Source organism: Homalodisca vitripennis, chromosome 2 (assembly GCF_021130785.1).
Source record: "Homalodisca vitripennis isolate AUS2020 chromosome 2, UT_GWSS_2.1, whole genome shotgun sequence".
NCBI classification, from domain to species: domain Eukaryota; kingdom Metazoa; phylum Arthropoda; class Insecta; order Hemiptera; family Cicadellidae; genus Homalodisca; species Homalodisca vitripennis.
In genome coordinates this window covers 218,915,394-218,940,714 of record NC_060208.1, presented here as the reverse complement: position 1 = coordinate 218,940,714, position 25,321 = coordinate 218,915,394, and the positions used below count along the sequence as shown (strand labels likewise).

Genomic DNA, 25,321 nt, shown 5'->3' with positions numbered 1-25,321 from the left:
TACTACCAAACGTAACATCTACGCAATTTAAGCCATGATTAAATTGTGAACTAGAAGCTTTTCTTATTTTTGTTGTGTTTTGTATCGGAAATCTGAAAGAATACTTCTTAACTCTGTTAAAATAAGTTATTAAGGTTTTGAAGTGACATTGAGTCCATTAGTCTGCCTTGCTATGCTTAAAAAGCAGTTTTAATTCTGCCAAGGAACCATGGTCCTGCCACAGGTATATTCCTGCCACTGCCTGAGATAGAGTGAATGGTGGGCGGCAAACTCAGAGAGGGTGAGCTTTTAGGATTATGTGGTGCAGTGTAATGTCAGGCTAACAGAGTGTTCCAGTGAAGGTCTGCTTGAAGCAGTTTTCAATCTGTAAAATCATTGCTAAACTGATGCCCATTTCATCAATCCATGTAAGGTATTGACATCAACGCAGTCTTACACGGTTCTCCTTAGAATTGGCCTGGGATACGGCCCTTTACAGGGAACGATATCTTGCTCATAGACATGGTGTCTATACAAAATAATTCAGCCAATACATAAATACATACCCAAATTCATAAAAACTAATATTTTATTTGTAATGTACAAAATTGTAACTTAATTGTGATATGTCCGGTCGTAATTAAGTAAACCTGGCTACTTATTTATGTAGGAGGAACAAGGGTAATATTTTACAATTTATAGCTAAAAAATAAAAGAAAATTTTTGCCAGACCATTTAAACATTTCTAAAGCTTTGAAAAAATTTCTTCAAATCATATTATTTAATATTCAAAGTTTACATATTTTTCAGATATCATATTTTACTTATTAATAATAAGAATAACAATGTTTTTCATTAATGAATATTAATGTCGTATATTATGTACCTTGTTATTGACAAGGTAAATGGCCATAACTATTGACCGGTGCAACTATTTTTTATAAGATTAGAACTGTTTATATACTAAGTAAACCAGAAAGAAGTGCAGCTGAGAAGCTCTCAAGAGTATAATTACTGGAGAAGCTACGAAGTGTGCTGGACAATGTATCACGCTTGGTCCTGGACAATGACATCTGGGTGAAATTGTATTAGAGTCCGGTGGAAGACATATTATGGTTCCCAACGCAGGCTTCCTAACATAAATAATTCATTATACAACGTGAAAACAGTTGAATTTAGTAAAGTTTACCTCTATTATACAAGTAAGTTTGAATTTATTTGTTTTGTGCAATTATTAGACTTGGAACAAGGTTAACTATTTATAACTAGTTTTCTAAATCAACAGGGTAAAATAATGATATTTTGTATTGCTTCTATACTTAGAGTTAATTTCAATTTTATTTCAAAATTTCAATTTGCTTTGAAATATATTGTTCAAAGACTTCAAAAACATTCTGTTATGATTTGCAAAATAACCGCTTTTCTAAATCTTAAGACAATGTAATGTTTTTTTTATAAATAAAACTCAAATGAAGCCATCACACTGTACTTTATTTCAAGCAGAAGTGTCCGTAATGATAATTACATCGTGAACTAAACTACATAAGTAAGCAATTTACGTTAATTCGGTTTTAGCCAATTATTAGTCACACACATTATGTAAGATCGTATTAAATTAAATTCATTATTCGTGTTTATTTTGCCTAGGAATCCACAAGTCACCGGCTTGTTTGTATTGGCCGACGTTACTCTCACATTGGTCCAGTTAGGTTGACAGTCAGCAACAGTCAACTTGAATTTATCAGACTTCTCTGTTAGTGTCCATATTGTATAGGAACACTCACTGCTGAAACATAGGTGCCAGAATTCCGTATTAAAACCAAAAGTATTTTCCTAAGTGTATTAGTAAGTAGCCCGCAAAATTCTCTGATTCTGGACATTGAATATCAATTCTGTTGATTTAAAAATATTTATATTTATAATATTTTTATTTAAAGATGCATAGGTATGTAAATTTATTCCAAAATGGGATACTGCATTTTACTTCTTTAAAGTAAAGTAAAGTGAGTGGAATTTTATTTTTGTAATATCATTATTATTTTTCATATCGAACTAAATTTACATAAAAGAGATGAAACATTTGAGTACGGACATGTCTCCTATTCTGAATGGTGTACATTTTCATGGAGTGCAGTTTTTAATTTAAAAAAATGTAACTGTAAATCAAGTTATTTTCGTTTCTAAGTTACTATAAATTCAAAATATTAATGCACACAACAATGCATTTTCACCGATATTTATAAAAGATTGCGCTGAAATAAAATATATTCAGAGAATCGGTATGAATTTCAATGTGTTTATTTTCATTGTAGGTTTTCCTTATTGAAAAGGGTTTAGAAGTAAAGCAAAGCAATTTAAAACTCGGGATGTACTGAATTTTATGTAGCCGAGATTGTCATTTGTAAAAGATGTATTAAATAAATAGCAATGAGTCACTTCTATATGAAATACTAAAGATTTTGCTGAAGATTTTAACTATTATTTTGTTTATAAAAAAAATGGTCTCAGTTAGTTTTTCTATTGGAAGTGTTATTCCACTCACTGTGTTTGGATATTCAGTGTAGAAATTAAGTAAATGATTTTTTACCCGTTTTAACACTCCATAACATTGTATGTGAAGGTCTAAATACATTGTGTGTATTTTGCATCATTGCATTTGTGTTTTCCTAAACGAATAATGATATTGATGTATTTAGGTCATAATCTGAGATATTATATTCATTTTGTGTTATTTGTAAATTGTTTAAAATTATTATTTAGAGATATAAAATTTCCAAGACATTTCATATGACGCACATGAGAAAAACATGAGGTATTTTGTTACATGTTTCAGCTTTGAACAGATTTAATACCTTTTAACGCTTTAAATGGAATTAAATATAAAGTATTTAACATGAAAAATGTTCCTACGCATTCTAAGAAAGGGTACACTGCTTAACATTTTTATTAATGTATAAATATCCGGTTTTAACGTTATAAAGCGTTCATTCCCACATGACCAAACATTTGCATATCTCATAAAGGGGAGTTTGAATGTTCCAGCGCCTATTGCACCATGTAGATTATTTTCCATCTGGTTTATTGTCATTATGATATGTAAATTAAATGAGCGGTAAACCCACGTAGCGGTTACGTTTCAGTAATCATTGAGATTGGGTTACGCCCTAAAATTTTTGCCGTTGAGATAATACAAGTAATTAAACATTGGTGAGTGGTGCTTTATATTGGAATCCATTTAGTTTTATACACATACAATGTAATAACTAACTACAATATTTATGTACGCCAACATTTTGTGGTAGTTGTTATACTTTTTTGTTTATGTTGTCTTAACTTGTTGTCTTATTTTATCTTATGTTGTTGTCTTATGTTGTCAACATACTAACTTGAATAAATCTAGAGGATTCTGAGAAATATCACTCATCAAAGTTTAAAACAAATTTTAGGAACTTTAGACATTTTTACAATAACTTAAGTGTGAAGGGGTTATGTAATGTGAGTGCTTAGTTTAGCTCCATTTTATATTCCTATTAATGCATCGTCTGAAATCTAACGTTGTTATACAGATGACTGCTGGAATCTGGAGTCATGTTCGTCTGAAGGGATCCAAAAAATTCGGTTACTAAGAAGCTCAAAATGAACTCTTTACATGTAGACTACAAAATATAGTGCAATCTAGGTCAAGAGATTTCACTAACTCTTCATGTGCACTACTATGTTTTAGAGACGATATCATAGCACGATGGAGCAAGCGGGCTTTTCACACATACGTACGTGGGAAGGGTTATTTCAATGTGAATGTATAGTTTAGATGAATTTCATTCCATTTCATCTTCCACTTAATGTAGCATCTGAATCTGACCACATTCTAGGTCAAGTCTGTGACACTTTCCTATTCCAAAATACTCATATTCATGACGACCATTGTTGTGGTAGTGATGATACGTACGTTTGTTGGCTAAACAGAGTCAAAATGTTTTGCAACTAAATCCATATGCTTATACAAAATTTCAACAAAGCGTTTAAAGCAATTAAAAAGAAAGTACTGAAGGGCTTACCATAGTGGACAGAGTTTCTCGAGGCTAGATCTAGTCGATTAAGGATCCTCGGTGGCCATAATTTCATTACCCGTGACCAAAATTATGATCTTTGACGCACTGGAAAACCAACTAAAGTAATACGTCAGAATTTAATAATAAATAGGCTCAATCATTTAACTTCATATCGTATCCCATACAATAAATACAGGTATATTATCTGATATGATATGCTTTATTATCGACCATTTTAACTATAACTAATATACGGAATTAGTGCAATTTTTAATTACGATGGCTATCCAGAAAGTAACGTGCGTTTTTGAACGGTGCGGCAGTCAAAGGGGCTACAGCTACCATCTTGGTGTTAAAACACTCTGGCGTTCAGTATTCATTGAGCTCTAGTTGCAAGGTCTGTATCTCTTTTACGTATCTTACTGTGATTAATTAAAATGTGTGTTGTAATTTGTCATACCGTCACTTGTGAACTGCATTGAGTAATAAGGTTTTTGTTGGTAAAAACCATAAACCAATTGAAATATATCGGCAACAATGTGAAGTTTGTGAAAAATGGACTATCGCGTGAAAGTAGAGTAGCGCAGTAGTGTATTGACTTAAAAAATGGCCGCACAGATGATGACGATTTTCGTAGCGTTCGGCCATGCCTAGTGACTGAAGATTTGGTTGTGAAATTCAATGACAAAGTTCGTGAAAATCGTCGATTCACAATGACTGAACTTCGGGACATTTCCTACAAATTCCACGAATTCGACTTGACTTTGAATGTTTATAGTAAAGCTTGGATACCAAAAACTTTGTGCCAGATGGGTTCAAAAAATCCTTACGGAAGATTACGTAATTTTGGAACTTTTCACTAACGCAGGCAATTTCAAAAGTTATTGAAACAATACTTATAAACACATTTAATATTCTAAGAAATTCGTTTCCAGTATCAATTATATTCTTTCACTTGTATTTATATAGAGATTACGTGTTTGCACATCGGCCACTAAATAAATATTTAAAAAATGTTGTATTTTATATTCCATAATAATTAATAGACAGGGTTACTGTAAATACTTGTGACTTATGGGAGATTGATGGTAAACGTGGGCACAAAGTTTTAATAGGATAAGGAACTTTAAATTAGTTAAACTTTGTCACTTAACCATTTTTACGCGTCGTTTGACATCAACTCTGAGACAGTGGACTGGGGTTCAGCAACTCACGAATATTGTTAGCTTAGTTTCTATTGTTCCAATGACGTTACTCACAATGGCTAGAGTTACTGTTTAATTAGGATATTCTTAAATTAACATATTTCAAATAATTTAATTCTGAAGTAAAAAAATTCAATTTGTAAATATAATTCTTATCATCATAAATAATTATAAAAAAATGAAATATATTATCTTTATCTAAAGATAAAATTCAATATGTAGTCTACATGTGTGTGTGTGTGTGTGTGTGTGTGTGTGTGTGTGTGTGTGTGTGTGTGTATTCTTGTAAATCAGATAATTCTCAACTATAAAAAATAAAATTCTCGTTTAAAAAACTGAAAATGGATAATATAAGCCTTTTGAATCTTTGGTTATATTTTACAACTTAATCTTCCAAAGCTTATAATTCTTAACCATGAACAATATATGGTAAGATCAAGTTAAAGTCTCGGCTAAAGCTTGATATGGACCATTGCTATCCTAAATGAAAAGACACTATATATTTGTATGCACATGTTGATAACTAAAAGCTGGACCTTTTGAATATATCTTTATATCTTATAACTTATTCTTGTGCAACACATAATTCCCAACCATTAATAATACAATTCTAGGTAAAGTCCCGTATAAAGAAGAGAAATAAGCGACCAGAGACAGATGGTCACCTTGGGACTCGCTATGACAGTTGGGAAGTCGATAAAGAACTTTATCCCCAAACAGGAATAAAATGATTCCACTTTTGGTCTTTCAGTTATTGGATTATAGACCAGGGACATATTTTAAAAGTTTATAAGTTCCTTTCCATTACTGTATTTATAAATAACCGAATGTCATATCCTTAGGTATTGATGAAAAAATGTGTACTTCAAAGTTACAAGGACATTTTTTTTTTATTAAAAGTGCAGTGGTTTACAAGTAACCATAAGAAGACATGTGAACTAAAAGAGGTCCTTGAAGTGTTTCTCATGCTCATTATGAATACTATGTAGAACATTTTCACAAGTGTAGAGCAGAAACATCTAATTAAGATACTTTTTTAAAAGGATTTTAATGTTTAAAGTTAATTAAATATGTTTATCAATTCGTATGAAATAAATCATAGTTATTATACTAAGTAAAACAACGAAATATTACCATTGAATCCAAAATTGCGAAAAATATGATGGTGTATAATATTGTTAGTTCAAAGGCCAAGAGAATGGCCTTTGATTTAAGGTATATACTAAAAAAACTGCATTATACAGTTTAGTCATTGACGATGAATAATTTGAAAGGATAATGGATTTTGAACACGTTTCATCGATGAATGGAAAAATAGAACACTACGTTTTGATTATTTCAATCTACCCTCTTCTTGAAGTATTAGATTTCAAATCATAGCTAAAAAGTATTTAAATAGTTCCCTTTCTTTAATCTTACGTCTGGACGTATTTTTTGCAATTTTATATTATGTCTTACATAAAAGTAGCTAAAAATAATTTTTTGACTTCACCTTTTTTTAAGAAATTCTCAATTAAAGAATTTTGGTTTAGTAGTGTTTTTTTATTTTCTCGTGTTTTTGAGATTAGTCTATTACAACAACATCGAGTTCCAAGCAGAAGACCGGAAAAACTCCTTAATTTTAATCAGGTCTCTATTTAAATCATGCAAAAGGTAAAAATTACTTTACTAATATAATATGACAGCCTCTGGTGAAAAATTTAAAATTGTGAAAACATATATCACCCATAACATCAGATAAAGAGTTTAGTATAACTCACAGTTTAGTATAACTCACATGTATGTCTAATTCTCTAAATGAAATAATTTTAAACAGCAGTTCACATTGAATAAGCTAAAGGGAAATATGTTGTCAGTTACTGCCTTGGACCTGTGCCATATCCCGGTCAGAAGGCTCCAAATAGTCTGAAAGTTCATGATTTTCTGAATACATCCATTGAATATTTACTTCAATACTATAGTTCTATAAAACGTTTTTTATATAATAATTATTAATAGAGTTACAAATCAATGTACCATACTTTAGATGTTCACTTAGAATTTGTGCATAGGAACATGTACTGTAAACTTATTAAAAAGTATTTTTATAGAATTTTTTTAAGTAATCAATTACTTGTAAATAATACGGCAAAGTATATATACGCGTATAGTCTCGAAAATATCTTCCACCTCAAAATGTTGTGTTCTTAAGTGTATAATATTCAATGGTACTTATCCCCAGAATAAAGAATAACACAACTATGAGGATGTTTTAGTGGTTTAAAAATTTATATCTTCAAAATTTATAGAATATTTTGATGGAGGATGAACTGTTCATTATGTTCAATACATTATTTTAAACATGAACACGAGTACTTCCTTTGGTATTTACGCGCGAAATACGTAGCTTCCTTGTTTACTGGTGTACGGATTCTATTGTACTTGTGTGTCTGACGTTGAAAGATTACAGAGAAAAGGAATTAGAATCAGGTCACCATAACAAGAAAGTAATCAATTGTTGAATTGTTTGATGGAGGCAAGCAGGTAATGTAGTTCTTGTGAAAAAGTTTATTTTTCTGATGCATAAGATTACGAGAATGAGATATCGTAATATATATGTACAAAATTCTCGTATACGGCGATATAATTATATACAAATATAAAGTTATTAACAGCCAAACTATACCCTTAAGAAATGTTCGTTTGAATACTACTACTGTTAAACAGTTTTCATTACCTTAGTAACATATTAATTTTTAGAAACTAATTTAATTGAAACAGTTTAGTTAAACAAAAAGTGCACAAATTTAAATGCAGTATATCGTGTACAAATGTAAAATAGAGTAAGATGCAGACGTGTACAATCACGTGTAAAATTTGTTTACGTATACAACACTTAGTGAATAGAGGATAAGCTTACGTTTTTCTTATCGTTCTTTACACCAATACTCAGAGCCCACAAATGACCAAAGTGAGCGGTTATGATAAATGACTGAGAGAAAAGAACGGAAACTTTAGATAAATATTTATGAAGGTCATTAGTGTGACGAAGTGGTCACAGTACAGTGTGTGGTGGATATGTGCTGTTTTTGGTCGATTGTATGTTGTAAATCTTAAAATATCTGAACTTTCTACTTGAAATATCTTAAATAACTGTATGTAAACATTGTATTTAAGATATTCTTAATAGATAAAAATACGTTTTAATATAATGCGTTGTGTATACGATTTTTCTACCAAATTGAAAAGAAAATTGGTGTGAACTGTTCTTTCCTAAATATCTGAAATTATTTTAAATAAACATTTTTAAGCGAAATATGGCTGTCCCATAGTAGTCCCATTTAAGGTTTATTGTATGTTAAATATATACTAGACCAGGAAATAGCTTTGAAAATTTTACCTTTAAAATCTTATAGGGAAGCCAGAAAAAGCAATTTGCGGGGATAAAGTTTGTTTACAATCAATTTAATCTGCTTAAAAATTGCTAGGAAACATTATATTTCGTGTTCGAATTGGAAAGACGTCCATATTGGAGGCAATATATAAAGACCATCGTCAAGTAACGAGACAATTTAGATTGCGGAGTTTGAAATTTTCCAAATCACTTTAGGTTACATCATGAACACTATAGGGTAGCCTAGTCTACATCATGAATCTAGAAAATGCTCCTATAGGAGTACTTTGAAGCATTAAATAGAACAACGAGACAGAGTGGGATGCCGAGATGTATTTTTCTTTCAATTCGTTCATCTTATGTCGCAGATGATAGGGATCATACTATTGTTTATAGCAATAAAAATATCGTCTTGGAGTGACGAGTCAGGATTAAATACGGCGATAAGAATTTCTTTAATGAATATAATATAAATCAGAATATCTGTGAAAACATTCGTAACCTACATTATGGTTCCAAATAATGATCCTCTAAGTGTATTTTGAATAAACAAGGAACAGGTTGGAACAACGAGACGAAACATAACGAATAGATACAGGTTTCTTGTAATAACCACAACTTATCTCTCAGATGCTAAGGAACATGTCGTTCATCATGTTAAACCGCCACCAGACTCACTGTTAGATGGGATCTAACAAAATACGTATGACTGAAGACATTTTTTTAATAGCTATTGCTGCCACCTGAGCGTTCTTTAGGGTTTGGAAGGCTTTATTAGGAACATTATACACACTGCAATAGTATAATATTTTATCTGCAGGCTAAGGGGTGGGAGGGATTAACGGAAGATCGCCGGGACAGTAATGTTAGTTGCCATCTACGCTAGAGCGTGACCGTGTCCGTCTTACTGTTAGGTACCGTCTAGGCGCAAACCTATTGATTTTTGTGTATTCGTTCGAAGTGGTTTTGTTGTCGACACACGTTTTAATATTTTATTAGTTTTTCCTGATTATTTATTAATTCTGAATTGTATTTTTATAACGATAGGAGCTGTTGACTAGGTTTAATTTTAAGTTTGATAGATATACCAAAACTGTTTGGTGAAATCCATGGTGTTATTATTGTCCGGTGGAGAAAAAATATGTACACTCAATTAATGTGACAACTGCAGATGATCCATATGTAAAGAACATGCTGCATCAACTGTACACAAAGCAACTCATTTCCACCGTAGACTAGTAATCTGTACAGTCCCAGCTAAATTTAAATGTAACTTTTTACACATTTTCGTGATTTATCAACTTTAATTGTAATGAACTTGATTTGCAATCCACATATTTTATAACAAAAACGTGTTCCATTGTGTCTACATGTTATGTTAAATTCTATGCAATGGATTTAACTTTTAAATAAAAAATCAGACTCTAATAAATCAATTATTTATAAATATAAATTTTGTATTTATATATATATATATATATATATATATATATATAAAACAGTCAAATCACTTAATTAATTGACATTGAAAAAATTGGCCAGTAAAAATTGCAATACTAAGTGATAAAGTTATCAAATTTCAAATGTTAGATGCCAGCTATACACGTGTCTACTGACGTGAACCAGTTAGACACACCTGGCGGGTTAATGGCCGAGTAGTAGCATTACTGGAGGTAATATAAAAATACGCTCTGGAGCTACGTTCCCAATTTATTTTGGTTGGATCCAAATCACTGTAAGATAAAATTGCTATGAAAAGATTCCCAGTACAGATCAGTATCAGAAAAGAAACTTCTGTATGAGTACTTTGAATCACGACATAGGTCAACGATGCGGAATGAGATAACGAGATATAGTTTTCATTCATTGGTTATACTTTATACCACAGATAATAGGTAATGTATAATCCTTCATGGTAATAGTCTTAGTGACGTCACTATATGAGATAATTGAAACATTAATGTCGTAGTAACGGGACAAAACTGCGTTTAGTAATTGGTATTTTGCAAATCATTAAAAATACATTAGAGTTTCTGTGTCTATGAGCGATAATCTCAGGATTCTCGAATATGGTGATCACACCACGGTATCAACTAATAATAATCACCTCTTTAGTACCGTTAGACGGAGGGAGAGAATTAGAGAAGAAGGAAAATATCCATTCTTGTTGAAGCTAGTTCGCCGCTAGGTGCAATAAACTATGTTGAGAGGTTCTAATTGTACTTGAAACCTGATTAGGTAGTCACATTACTTCATTAGTTTTAGTTGAATGTTACTGTTTAGACAATCAATGCTCGTTGTTTTATTATAGTAGTTAGCTATAAGACCAGTAAAATATAAATAGTACCGAATAGAAATTATGGTCTATTCAATGGGAGACTAAGTCTGTTCTACCAACAGAAATTGTAAAATAATTAGTTTAAAATAAAGTATCCGAAATTATAACTAATTCAAGTAGAGACTGAACAGTTTCACAACTACTAAAATTATTAGAATATAGAAATATTTGTCTTAAGCGTTATTTAACTGGTTGCAGCTAAAATTAACGATTAAGTAGTAAAATTTAAGTAACCGAACAAACCAGTTAATTTAGTTTAGTTATTCCCACCATCAGCTTTAAACAATCAGCAAGGTAAGATGCAGACGGATAGTATATTACTTAAACATGCCACGGCAGTCGTTTGCACGCTAATACCTAACTAACTATGAGGTACAAGGCTATCTGTCTTAGGCGTTTTACCATTATAAACTTCAAAATTACAAAAGCCTAATGTCTCTGTCAATAAGGCAATAATCAGTAGAAACACGTGCTCTTAATATAGCTTGTTTAGTTTAGGAGGAGGAAATATTTCCTAGCAAATACATAAATGATAAATTGCACTAAGGATTTAAATTCTTAAACAGTTTATAAACAAGACGTATATTAATTTACGTAAATTGTGATTATTGTAAATACTATTAGGTTACCTATTATTTTAATAAACATCTGTATTTGATGAATAAAATGAAAGTCACAGTTAATGTGGTGGATGAGGAAATAATAACATTAAAATAGACAAATGCAACATCAGATTTCTATTGAATCTGAACATTAATAACACTACTAAATATTTTAATTTAAAAAAGTATAATTTATTTTTAGGAAATATTTTTCTAATTAGGCAACGGAAGTAACATGATAAGTCATTAAGATAGTGAGACAGCTCGTGTTGCTGTAACAAGTCTGTATCTTATCAGAGCCCTCCCTGCTTTGCCTCATTAGGGGAGGTGTAATGTCGGGGACGTGCTTGTTTCTTGTCTAACATGTACGTTGTTACATTTATAGTTTGGACGAACTTTTATCAAATTCAAAAAGATTTTTCTTTCGTATCACTGGATGCAGTTGAGCAGGTTAGATAAAATAGTATATATTGTATTTTTATTTATTTGGCCAACGGTGTGCCTTTTTACACATGTAAACAGTGTGAACGCAAATTATATAATAATAATTCTTCTAATTATGAAACTTAAAAATAGACATTTAGCAATAATAAAGACAAAGTAGGACTTTATTGTAAACTAAAATATTGAATACAAAAATAATGAATATACCCAAAATAAATTAACATAAAATAATAAATGAACAATGGTATAATAAATACAAGAAATAAATATGGAAATACCAGCAGTCAACAACTAGGCAATGAGAATAGTGTCTGTAATCAGCTGTGGCGGAGCGTATATATTATTATTATTTTAAAATTTTTAGCACAGACCTCTTTTCTAAATGAACGGAGTAAATTTTAACTTGATATAGCTAGACATTAAAAAGGTTTGACGTTATATTTTATTTATTTAGCGATTTGTCCAAGTTTATTGAGTATTGCTATAAGAAAGACATCATTTATATCTGAATTGAGATTGTTGTACTTTTTTCAAATGGATTCACTTCTGGGACAATTTTAGCAGCATTTTCAATTTCATAGAGTTTATTCACGACATAATTCACCCCCAATATAAATTGTTTGATAACTATTTATATTCAATTCAAATAATTTTCGATTATGTAATAATTATTCAATCTTCATTATTTTTATATATTTTGATAAATTTTATTACGGATAAATCTTTTTTTATTCATGTCAAAAAGGAATGTGCAATGTAACCAACTATCTTCTGTAATCATCGAAATCGACGGCCATGTAACAGTTTCTGTAAAGTATAACTCTTGGTTCACTTCTCAGTACATTCTGTCTTTTAATATTTTTGTAATATTTAGATACGAATTGTGCCAAACCTATGTCTTCCAAATAATCCGGTATGTACACACACACACACACACACACACACACACACACACACACACACACACACACACACACACACACACACACACACACACACACACACACACACACACACACACACACACACACACACACACACACACACACACACACACACACACACACACACACACACACACACACACACACACACACACACACACACACACACACACACACACACACACACACACACACATACACACACACACACACACACACACGCGCGCGCGCGCGCACGGGCACACACACACACACACACACAAGAATATAACCACTAGATATTACCAACAACTGTATTACCACAAGAAGTGTGGTAATATAGTTATACGTACTAACATGTAAAAAATGTTTTAACATTTTAACAATATACTTTCTCAATAAATAAAAACGACAGTTTTAAATACCCAATGTGGTTCGATCTCCTACAAGTAATTAGCCTGACTTTATAATTTACTTTACAATCTTTATTTTGCTTATAATATGCAATAAAATATCTCTTAACACTGTATATCTTGTAAAAATATATAAATAATTACAATAAAAAGTACATTCCACAGCAAGAACAGTGCATTTACAATAAAAACTAACACGGAACATGTGGGCGCCTGGCAGTTATGGAAGTCCATGATATATGGCAATTGTTGCTTGTTCCCTCATAGTTACAACGTTTTACTTTTATGTTAGGCAGTTATTTGCCCATCTCTGAATATTAAATTTGGCTTTATCTCTCGACACTGCAAATTGTCTTTGTAATAAAATTATTCAATTGATTTAAATTAAATTATCAGCAAGCAGTCACTTCTGAGAAGCAGTATAAATTATTTATTAAGCCCTAGGAAGCGAATGTCAGTTTGAGTCTTACAAACGAATGGCAGTCAAAGGGATGAAGTTACAGTTAAGGGCTTATTAGGCTCGTTAACATATTTTACCTTTGATGATTCTTGTTCATTAGCTGGAAGTGATGCTCTGCTCAGGATCAGATACCGGCGCGTCGATCGCTTGTGCGACGGTACGACGAGAAATGTTCATTCCGTCTTTTTGCTGAAAAAAAAACAAATAAAATGCTAATGGGCATCAGTGATGTTACGTTTTAACAATATAGAACGGAAAAAAGAAATGTGAGGAAAGTGTTATGTCAAAGGTCCCTACTTGGTGTTGATGACAGTACAAGTATCGCCTAACAAGAAAGGTTTTAACTATAAGAATGTCTGACGAAAGCTTTACTGTTTATCGAATATTGGTAGTATCCTAGTTATAGTCTGTCACTCAAGAGTCTGGAAAATTGTTATTTTCACGTTAGAAACAGAATATTATTGGTTTTCCTATACTACCAGAGAAAGTGTTAGATACTACCACAAGTGGGATAATATTCCCACAAGTGGTGAAAAGTCAGTTGTTTATTGTGTTAGTAAATCATTTAAAATATTTAAAAACCGAACAGGCAGCACTTGGGAGCTTAATTATTTATAGCAATGCTTCACACAATCAACAAATAATACAGGTGTTGGGCAAATAACAATAGCTGTACAATTATCATTCATTATCATGCCGAAATGTATGTCACCATTTTATCTAAATTGAAAATTTTAATGGTATTAGTAATACATAATATTTTCAGAAATTAACGATGTCATGATGATACTGCCTATTTCAATATATTTGTAAATATATTATTAAACATAGATTTCTGTGAATAGTTCTAATTATATTTTGGCACTTTTACTAAGGAATAGCCTTAATTTTATATCAATCATCAAAACAAAACAAGAATATTTAAAATTATTTCCTGGTTAATAACCATCTTATCTCTAACTAAACTGATGTAGTTTTTTACAGTAAACTATTGCTTAATTATGTTGTATTTAACTTATTTTTTCCATTCCAATTCAACAGCTGGACTTTTACAGTATTTATGTCGAGATTGTGGGCCGACTCATGAGAGAGAGGTGCTGTGACATCCAAGGATCAATGTCCTTAGTCCAGAAACGTAAGTGACAAAGGCTCACACAGATCCTTGCTTTACAAAGGGATTTAGAGATTTGCCTCGCAGTATGACAAAAGTGGTGTCAAACGTGTTCTTATAGACATAATTATTACATCCGAGTGCCTACTTTGACAGGGTGTTATAGTATTTAAGGTGGAAAAATAACTAAATATAAAATGTGTTTTAGAAATATTTCAGATTGAATTATTATAATTTTTATTTAAATTGGTTACTCAAAGAAGTGTTAGACTAACTACGTTGATACAGTTTATTCTAACTTGATAAAGCTCCTTCCACTTATAAAATCGGTATATATCTCGCCAATACGTTACTAATTTTCCACATTTATAAAGCTTATAGATGAAGTAGACAACAACATCCGGAATCTCTTCAACTGAATACCAAAATTACTAGAAAGGAGGCAAGCATTGTTATTATCAGATGTGAGACTAGAAATTAGTGAAGACCTCTCTTCATGTATTTTTTTCACTTCCAAGAATTTCATTGTGTTTCTAACATTTATTTATAAAATGTAACTTTTATGTATCTAAAGTTATTCTACAAAACAAAGATATATTGTTAGTTATAAAACCTAATAGTATCCATATCCCACCACAGACACAAGTAAGAACGTTCATTTTTCTATGGGTAAGTTACAATGTGTCATTTAAATCTTCCACTTTACCAGGAAAGTGCGCTACCACTACATTAAATAGTCCTTACTTTTTACCATTCAATCATTATGTTTTTTGTCTCATATAAAATAAACAACTTCCCATATGATCAGAAGACCAAATACCTGTCAAGGACTTTTATTTACATTCATTACATTTGTATAAATGGCAATAGCCGAATTCAATTTCAATTAAACAATTATGTATTACTCAAGAGGCTGTGAATATTTAATTTGTGTCTACCTGTCTGTCTATTCGATATCACGAAAAGAAACTGTCATATAGATGACAGACATGTCATCTAATAGACAGACACGTAGACACAAATTAAATATTACCAGCCTCCTGAGTAATAACTTAAATTCTATAAAGAAATGAAGATTCATAAAGAATTTCAAGTCTGTACTTGAAATTTTATATGAATCTTCATTTCTTTATAAGCAACACAGTTTGATGGTGGTGCATGTTACTCTATAGAATTTGGCTGAGCATGAGCTAGTATTTTTACATCACCCTTATGAGTAAAAAATATGGCAGGAATTAAATTACACTGATAAATAAATTTAAAACGAGCTGTTTTAATTCATATGAGAATTTGAAAATTGAATCTATTTATTAACACATAGGTTATTCATATAGGAAACAAGTAATCGTGTGTAAAGTAAATGTTGAAAGACTTTGAAAAGATTTAATTTTAAACCACTCTTGTTGGACAAATCAATACCTAACTGTAGCGTTTACTATTTAATCACTGATAAGAAAGCTCATAGCATAAATATAGTAACAAGTCAGTATTTATGTCTATATTCAAATCATGTGGCTAAATAAAGTTTTACCTATTGACTTTAAATGTTATGTGACATTTTATTACTACATAGACAAAAATGAGTTCTACGACGATAGTATGTGTTCAACCATCAAATATGTACAAGCGTCATTGAAGCCTATCACACAGTTGGCTGACAAACTTTATCTACCTGCAAGAACTATTGAGGATGGGTTACCCAACCTGCGGTGTGGAACTCATACCTTGTAATTTACTTACTTGTATATTTATTTCTAAATTTAATTTCTATTTGTTCAGCGTTTGTGACGTACATGATTCCAGATCACTGTCACTGATAGCAAACCGTAATTCGTTGTCTGTTGGAGAAGATCTGGGAAGATCGAAACAATAACACATTGGTAAGGGAAGTAAATCATTACCAGGATATTCCAGTAGCTCTGAACGCATTCCACTATCGATATGTACTACTCAAGGGTTACTAAGGAAGAACAAATTCTTTCTGACAATTATGGTTCACATTTATTACTGCAGTGCAATAAATGTTCCGTGTTCAAAAGAGGAATGCTCCTAGTGTTGTGAATGACACGATTCCTAAATTATTCAGTTCACACTGAATTCCGATTTCATCAACTCACCGACATCAGGTTTCAGCATCAATTTATGAGATATTGTAAGATTATTCACACTAAAAGAGTAGAGAGTGAACTGCACTGTTTGCTCACTTATTTGACCTTTCTCACTACTGCTCAAAGCACAGTTTATAACATTGTTTAATAAATATAACTTTAAAGAAAATGTGTCCTTACCAACTGTGTGTGCTAAGTATTCTATAACTAGAGTTTTTATGTTTATATTTGATGTAAAGTCATTTCTTACTAAGAACTGTTGCTCGATTTAGCCCTTACAGGCTAAAGATCTTACAGGTAGAATATATAAAAAAGATTTTATATATACTGAATATTTACTTGCATATCACTTTGAACCCGTCAATGAGACATTGCTGTTTGCAGTAATATAGAGTACCAAAAGTTACGTAACTGATTCCAATATTCTGTTTAGATAATGGTTAATCGGTAAAGGTCATTCAAAAGTGATTGTGATAACAGTATCGGACGGAGACTCGGCCAACTAATCAGCGAGTTGCCCGCGAGTGAGGATGGTAATGGCCTTGTACTCGTTACCATCGGTAAGAGAGTTGAGTGTGCGGTGTTTGGTCTGTATATTCATCTATGGACTTACAATTACAAGGGCAACTGGATATTACTTTACAGTTTACTTGTTACACTGATTAAATTTAAATATATAAATATTAAAAATAATACCTTTCGTACGTTTAAATTGGGATATTAATTATATAATATAGTAATAATTTAATTGAAAACTGTTTATATTTATTTGTAAAGTTTAAAAATTGGTCTTTGAGATGAAATTGTACCGTCTTTCTAGATATAAACCTGATGACATCGCAGTTGGAAGACAAACAGTTCCATATCAACTCTTCACTACAGGTAATAATAATTCAACTTTTATTTATAATTTATAGGCTAATTTATTCCGTACGGATGTAGTTAAGATAACACAATAAGTGTGTTTAATATAATATTGTTTGTTAAATTATTAAAACTACATGTTGAAATGTATTCACTCTAATTTTCAAAAAAGCCTAAAGTAAGAAATTTTATTTTTACATATGTTCATTTTTAAATACTATGATATGGTTTCGAAATTGGAAACTTTTAAAACGTTTTTTGAAATATCGTAACAAAAATGAGCCAAATGGTATGTTAGGTAGGGTGATGACGATTAATGCCTATGAACATTCTGTTGCTATGAAATATAATCAATCAAAAATTCAATTTCATATTTTGTTAACAATGTAAATAACTGGTTTGTTCTTTATCTTCATTATTTCTACGTTTCTCTAAATAGTATTGGATAAAAAACGCATAATGCGTTCAGGCTGTAAAAGACAACACATTATTATTTCGAAGAATACGACATAATAGGAACAAAACCAAAACAAAAAACTGGGATTGGGACTAAAAACCCTTTTTGTAATTATTTTGAAAAACTGTTGAGCTATACACTGCATTGGCAAATATCGAATTAAATGCCTCATATAATGTTATACCAGAACTTAAATATGATTTTTCAACAGTTAGTGTGTAAAACCCATAATCGTAAAGACATTTTTGAAAAATATGCATCAGTTTCATCTGTTAACAAGTTTCGTGAATGAAATTGAATAATACCTAATTAATTAAATTTGGTATTTTTCAAAATTTATTCTTTTGTTACATTCCTAAATACATAGTTTTAACTTTGATATACAAGGAAATTTTTAAATAGAAATTGTAGTAATAAATCACATTTTCAACTGTTCAGTTGTATAATGCTGTTCTGTGGTAAATATATTCAAAATAAATATATTTTTTCGTACAGGCCAGCTGGGCCGATGCTATCAGAGCCTGCAAGTCACTGGGCATGAAACTTGCTGCTATCAACAGTAAGCAGGAACAAACACTTTTGGAAAAAGTCATGGATCAAAAAGGTGATTTAAAGGTTCATAATAAAAAAACATATAACCACAGAAATTCCTTTTTCTTTAGTAATAAGTAAGGAATAACAAATAAACACCCAACGACTGATAAATATACGAGACATATATGTACAATAAAAGGCAGTTTATTTAATAATTGAAATAATGTTTCAATTTAGTTTTTCACGTGTTTAATAGTCAAAACATATTTGTAACGTAATAAAATATTTAGCTTAAAAAAAATAAACATATAAATTTACTGAATTTAAGTAACATATGACGCATTTAATATACAATAATAAAAATAGGTAAATATAGTTGTAATTTTTTTTAAATCATAAGAATATGTGGGAGAATGTTAGGTTACGTATGGTAGGTTCGGTTAGCTTATATTAGGTTAGGTTTGTTTCTGTTTCGTTACTTTAGTTTAGGTAATATTTAGGTAGGTTAGGTTGGTTTAGCTTACGTTAGGTCAAGATAAGTTAGTTTAGGTTAGTTTTCTTATTTATTAGACATGTGGTTAAGTAGTAAGAACGTTTGTGAGTTTTCCGGTAGGATAGATTAATTTAAAGTATTTTATGTTATGTTAGTTACATATCTTTACCATATCTTTCATAATGCAGGTTAAATGACAGAGATGTTTAGGTGTGCAGATCTTTATGATTTATGGTGGTCAGGTAATCATGTGGCCTGATGGACAGATGTTCCGATGTCTTGGTGGTTTTTTAGTTATTTTAGGTTAGTTTATTTTATAATTCAAATTGCGTTGCTGCTTTCTTTCAGTTATGTTCGGGTTTTGTTACGTAATATTATAGTTATATCTATTTATTTATTGTTAAACTGTCATCAATGTGCTTTTACGGCACTTAATTTAGATGTTTGCTATAGATTAAGACTTTCATAGTTTCACTGTTTAATTATTTAAAATTTAAAGGCATTTATTTTACGTTAAACTCTATATTTTGTGTTTTAGTCCCTAATTTTGAAAAAATAATTTTAGATAACAAACTTTACCTTATTTTTTATTCAAATATTCTACTATATGTCATGGGTTAATCCCGAAAATTTCAGATTGGTATTTAAGACCTATTCTCTTATAACATGATTTTTCCTTAAATTAGATGATTTAATCTTATGTAATCTCTCTGTAAGTTTTTTAGGTGGTTTGCATTATGATTTTTACAGCTCTGACACTTCTCCTAATATGCTTAGAGCAACCATATCTGATTCACCTGCTATATAATAGCTGAATTAATTACTTAGGCTGTAACGAAAATCCAAAAGACTTACTAATAAGCCATAGATCCTTAGGTATTTTAAAACTGCTCTTACAAGTCAGTATACAGTTGAATTTAATATTAGATATCTACAGTCAAATTTAAACTTTGTTACCTTCAAATATTCCTAATTTGTATTGCAATATATTTAACATAAAACTACTATTATGTATAATATACAAAAATATTTTCAGTTCCCGGGGAATTCGTATGGACATCAGGGCGAGCTCATAAACACAAGGGCAAGGACAAAGATAGCCATAGACAACTCTGCAGCCGCCGCAGCACACATGACATCTACTGGAAGTCGACCGGAGCAAGAGTGTGTTACTCCAACTGGGACACAGACGAGCCGGATGTGTTCGGCGAATACCGCTGTCTGGCAGTCATTGACGTATTTAAGTGGTGGATCGGCAAGTGTTCCGACAAGATGCATTTTGTTTGTGAGTTAAGTAATAAAAACAGTTGACTTCAAAAGTTTTGCATTCATAAATGTCCTTGTTAGCTCTTGGTAATAGGTTTATTTACAAGATGGAGCTTAACTGTCGAGTAAAAATATTTACTGGCAAGGTTTTATGAAAATATAACATAACCCTAAAAAAATCTTTAAAGCATAACTCATGTTTCATGTTTAAAGTACTTAAATCTTTATGCTGTATACAAAGGATGCCATGATTAATTAAATATGTCGTTTTTAAATACAGGAACGTATAGCGAGTCGATCATGTCAGTATATTATTTTAATACAGGACAAATAATGCCACATAATGTTTCCTGAAGAATTGTCATAGTTTAAAAAGTCCAGGGATTAAGTTTCATGGGGGCTAATAGTTGAGATTATTGATACATATTTTATTATTAATAACTGACTAAGGCCAGAGAATTTTTACGAATTAATTTAGGTAAGATACCTTATTTATTTCAATAATATTCACATTACAGAAATAAATATGACTTTTGACTATCAAAATATCAAAAACTTTTAAAATTTCACACTAATGCGGTGAAAACGTAAAAATCTACATGTTATCAGGTCTATTCTAACTATATTTAAATCACAGCATAATTAGTATTTTTGACTTAGTGTAACAAAATATAACAGTAATGTTACTGCGATGCAGTAAACGCGGAGAATATAGCTATAATTTGGAACTGCGGCTAAAGTCAAAACGTTCCATGCTGTAGATAAAAGCTAATAATCAATAAGGGTATCATTCAAAATTATGATTAAACTGATCTTTTATAACAATAATTATAATATTAAAATACAGCAGCACGGGTAAGCTTACTATCGCAAATATTGTATCTCCGGTACATCTACCGTTACCATTGTTGCAAAATGGTATATTACAGTGGGTACGGCGGTCATCGCGAAATAACGAAATTAAGGAACGCCGAGCGTGGCTACTGCTTGGATGGGTGACCGCTGAGCGATCCTGTCCTTGCAAAGCATTCTGCCAGACTGGCCTTTGCTGGTGGTTCTGAAGTCATATTTAAACCGTGGTCACCAGATTAATTGTTAGACAGTGCATCTTAGCCCTAACTTTGCTTGGTAAAATAAGGCATTACTTTACTTTTATTTTTACTGTTATCACAGCTGATGTATTTTTTCCGATTGACCTGTTAATTAATAAATAACTAGTTGCGAGAGAACGCTACAATTCTAATAACACTGAAAATGAACACTTAAATTAGCCTTCTATGCCTATTTACCAAAATGGCGTACATGTCATGGACACGTAGGAGCGATTTATATTTATTTACAAAATACACAGTTTACGAGGATTTGTAAGACTTTAAAAATAAAAGAATCAGGAAATAATATATATATATATATATATATATATATATATATATATATATATATATATAATGTAATGTTATTATTTTAAAGCATTTATAAACAATACATATTTCAAAACATTTATTTCGGGTGATAAATCATTTTGAATTAACCATTATCAACATACTCCGCAAGTCTTTATATAAATTTAAAATTAACGAGTCATTTAAAGTATGACAATTACAATAAAAGCGCCTGCGATAATTGAATATTGATTATGACACCATATTAGTAGCTAAATCTACATTAATAGCAGCAGTTACCGTTAGGTGGATAATATAATTATGTTAATAATTTATGCATACAAGAGATTGCACTATTCATGAAACTATGCATTATAAATTTATCATTGTCTTGCCAGAGACGTGGTTCAATGGACACACTACCAGTAATTCTATATTACTGTAAACACTCTTTCCATAAACCAAAGATATGATACCAATTTTTTAACATTTTAAATTACGCCTATTAGCTTATTTGGCTACTGTACTAAAAATTATATGTTCTTCATGAAACAGGGGATATCTTAAAATTTAAACAGATTGTATCGGGCGATTTCACAAATATAAAGCGCTCAGTTAGATTATAGTTGTTTTTATAGAACATGAAATAAAACATATTCTCTCAGAAATGTCTCAATCTAGCAATTTATTAATATATAAAGCTTTTAAACTTGCTCTAAGGGAGTGCTCCAGAACCCAGCTTGACCGGGAAGTGCGGAAGATTCCCCTACTGCTTGATGTTTGTAAGAACACTCACCCCCCATTAGGTCATGCTAGATACGCCTATACTTGTGATTAGATCTTCTAGAGGAGTTTTCAGAGTTTACTGTTCTTTACAATCTCGAGAGATATTTTTATCTTGTGCCATCGAGTTTTTCTGGCTGTACAAGCGAAAACAAACTAGTGCACCTCAATGATGGCAGCGAAAGAAAAGCATCCTTTAAGATAGTATAGAGCAGTTAAGTATTAAACATTTTAGAGGGCCTAATCTAGAATACTTGAGAGAGGTAATAATATTACAAGATGAAATTGGAGATAAGAACGGACAGATTGTGTGCGGGCCAGTAATATTGACCTAGACTGACTTGATCCGTTTTCTGATATTGATAGCTATCATAAAGTGAACATCGCCTAACCTGAACAACCGCACCGTGCTCTGATTGGGTGGAATCCGAGTTTTGTTTCAAATGCTTCTAAAGGAGCTTCAACTTAAATACTGAAATAAACAGTAAATTAACTTATGTAAATATATGCTTACTAACAAAATGTCAGCATTAAATCCTGTATATCTGCGTTATAAAACATATATTAAAGCCATAGGCATCTTGAAAAAATAAGGATATGTTCTTTGTATCAGTCCGGTAAGTCGTGGTCATGTAAAACCCTGTATGTGCTATATGTTTGTCCGGATCGTTCACCACGGTCTATAATATAAGACTTACAAAATTAATTACTATTACTATCCACACATTGATCCTGACTTATCTGTTGGAAGGTTATTCTCTTCTAATAATAAAATGACTAAAAAGAGGTCGTATTTAAAACCGTCCCTTTTTCAAGCAGGTAAATTAATAATTTGATTTATACTCGTAAAAAATACGTTTTATTGAATGTTTTTCTTAAATATATATATACATATATATATATATATATATATATATATATATATATATAATATATATATATATTAGTATATATATATATATAGTCTCTTAAAGCAGTTCAAAAGGAAACTACAATTAATTTTGTACAATATTTCGTTGTAATTAAACAACTTTTTCAAGTACACTTAATAGACACAGAATAAAATAAACAAACATAAGAAGAAACACCTGATAATAAAAACATTCTAAATGTAAATACAATTTGACATGTAAAAAAGTTTTGATTAGTTGTTAATTTTAACATAATATAATATAATTTTGAATTTAGGTAAATTTGTATCACAATATAATTATTCAAGTGGAAAACAATAATTTAGCGAAGGTTTTAGTCCATATGGTTGTTTTGATTTTAATATAAGTTGGTGTGGCCAATTCATTATTCCCTTAAATTTAAATCATTTCTAGAGCTGTTTTCACAAGGAGTAATTTTGCTTACAGCTTTGAGTTTGTAACAATCCTCAAAGCATTTTGCTATGGTGAATAGCGTGTAAGGCTACTGGTTTTTTGTCGTCTTTATGATTGATAGAAAAACGGTGACCGGTCATTCTTACCCGGAAAGAATTTGAGGTTTGCCCAAATTCCTTGGGACAAAACCTACAGGTTAGCTGGTAAATTGAATTGTTGGAGGTACAGTCCAATTTACCAGCTATGGGATAAGTTTTTTTAGTGACACTACTTTGGAATTGATCGGTCTTATCCATAATTTTGCAAATACCATAACGTGGTTTATTACAAGGTTCACAGCCAAAAGATAAATTTTCATAATTTTTTCCAACATGAATTTTGAGGCCTTACAAGCATATTCTTCAAATTTTTTAGGTCTCTTAAATACTATTCTAGGTGGCCTGGACAATAATTTTCTCAGTTAAGGGCGAGTTTTTTAAAATTTCATAGCCAATTTTCATAACTCTATTGAATTTGTGCAAACCAGGATAAAAATTTTGTGATAAATTTAGGATCATTTTGGAAATGATTTGGAATATTTGTAGCCTTTTTCGGTTGTCTGAGCTGCCGGTTCAAAAGTTTTTTTAGGGTATCCCCTGTTAGAAAGAGCTTTAGTAAGTTTTCTTTTGTAAATTTTGAAATCTGAAGCGTTTGTACATAAGGATTTGGCTCTAAGGGAAAGACTTTTTTGGAATGGACTTTTTTACATGATTTGGATGGCAGCTACTGTAATGTAAGTAATTCATTTTATTAGTACCCTTAACATGTATTTTGGTTTTTAAAATATGATTATCTAGAAAAACTTTTTTTGTGATTAATGTTCCAATTAAAGTTAAGACATGAAAAATGTATTTAAACTATCAAGGAAATGATGGAGTTTTCTCTAACAACCCATGATTCCAGACTACAAAAAATGTCATCTATAAATCTTAGCCACAATAAAGCAAGGAAATTTTGAGTTTTAAGAGAAAATTTTTTCTACAAATCCCATAAAAAGGTTGGCGTATGATGGGGCCATTCGAGTACCCATCGCCGTTCCTTTAATTTGGAGATAGTTCTGATCCATAATTTTGAAATTATTCATTGTTAAAATTAAATGAATGAGTGAGGTTAGAAAGTTTGTTGAAGGTTTAGTATTATTTGGCCTTCTTTCAAGAAAATGTGTGGCGG

The 25,321-nt window shown here is 31.0% G+C and overlaps 1 protein-coding gene across 1 annotated transcript in view; it reads left to right on the top strand.

Moving 5' to 3' along the window:
- LOC124356003 overlaps window positions 1-25,321 on the top strand; it is a 210,295-nt gene that overhangs the window by 133,303 nt on the left and 51,671 nt on the right. The window contains exons 5-7 of the mRNA XM_046807148.1: window positions 17,829-17,890; window positions 18,825-18,933; window positions 20,393-20,641. Of these exons, the coding sequence (XP_046663104.1) occupies window positions 17,829-17,890; window positions 18,825-18,933; window positions 20,393-20,641 (420 nt within the window). The remainder of the gene's footprint in view (window positions 1-17,828; window positions 17,891-18,824; window positions 18,934-20,392; window positions 20,642-25,321) is intronic.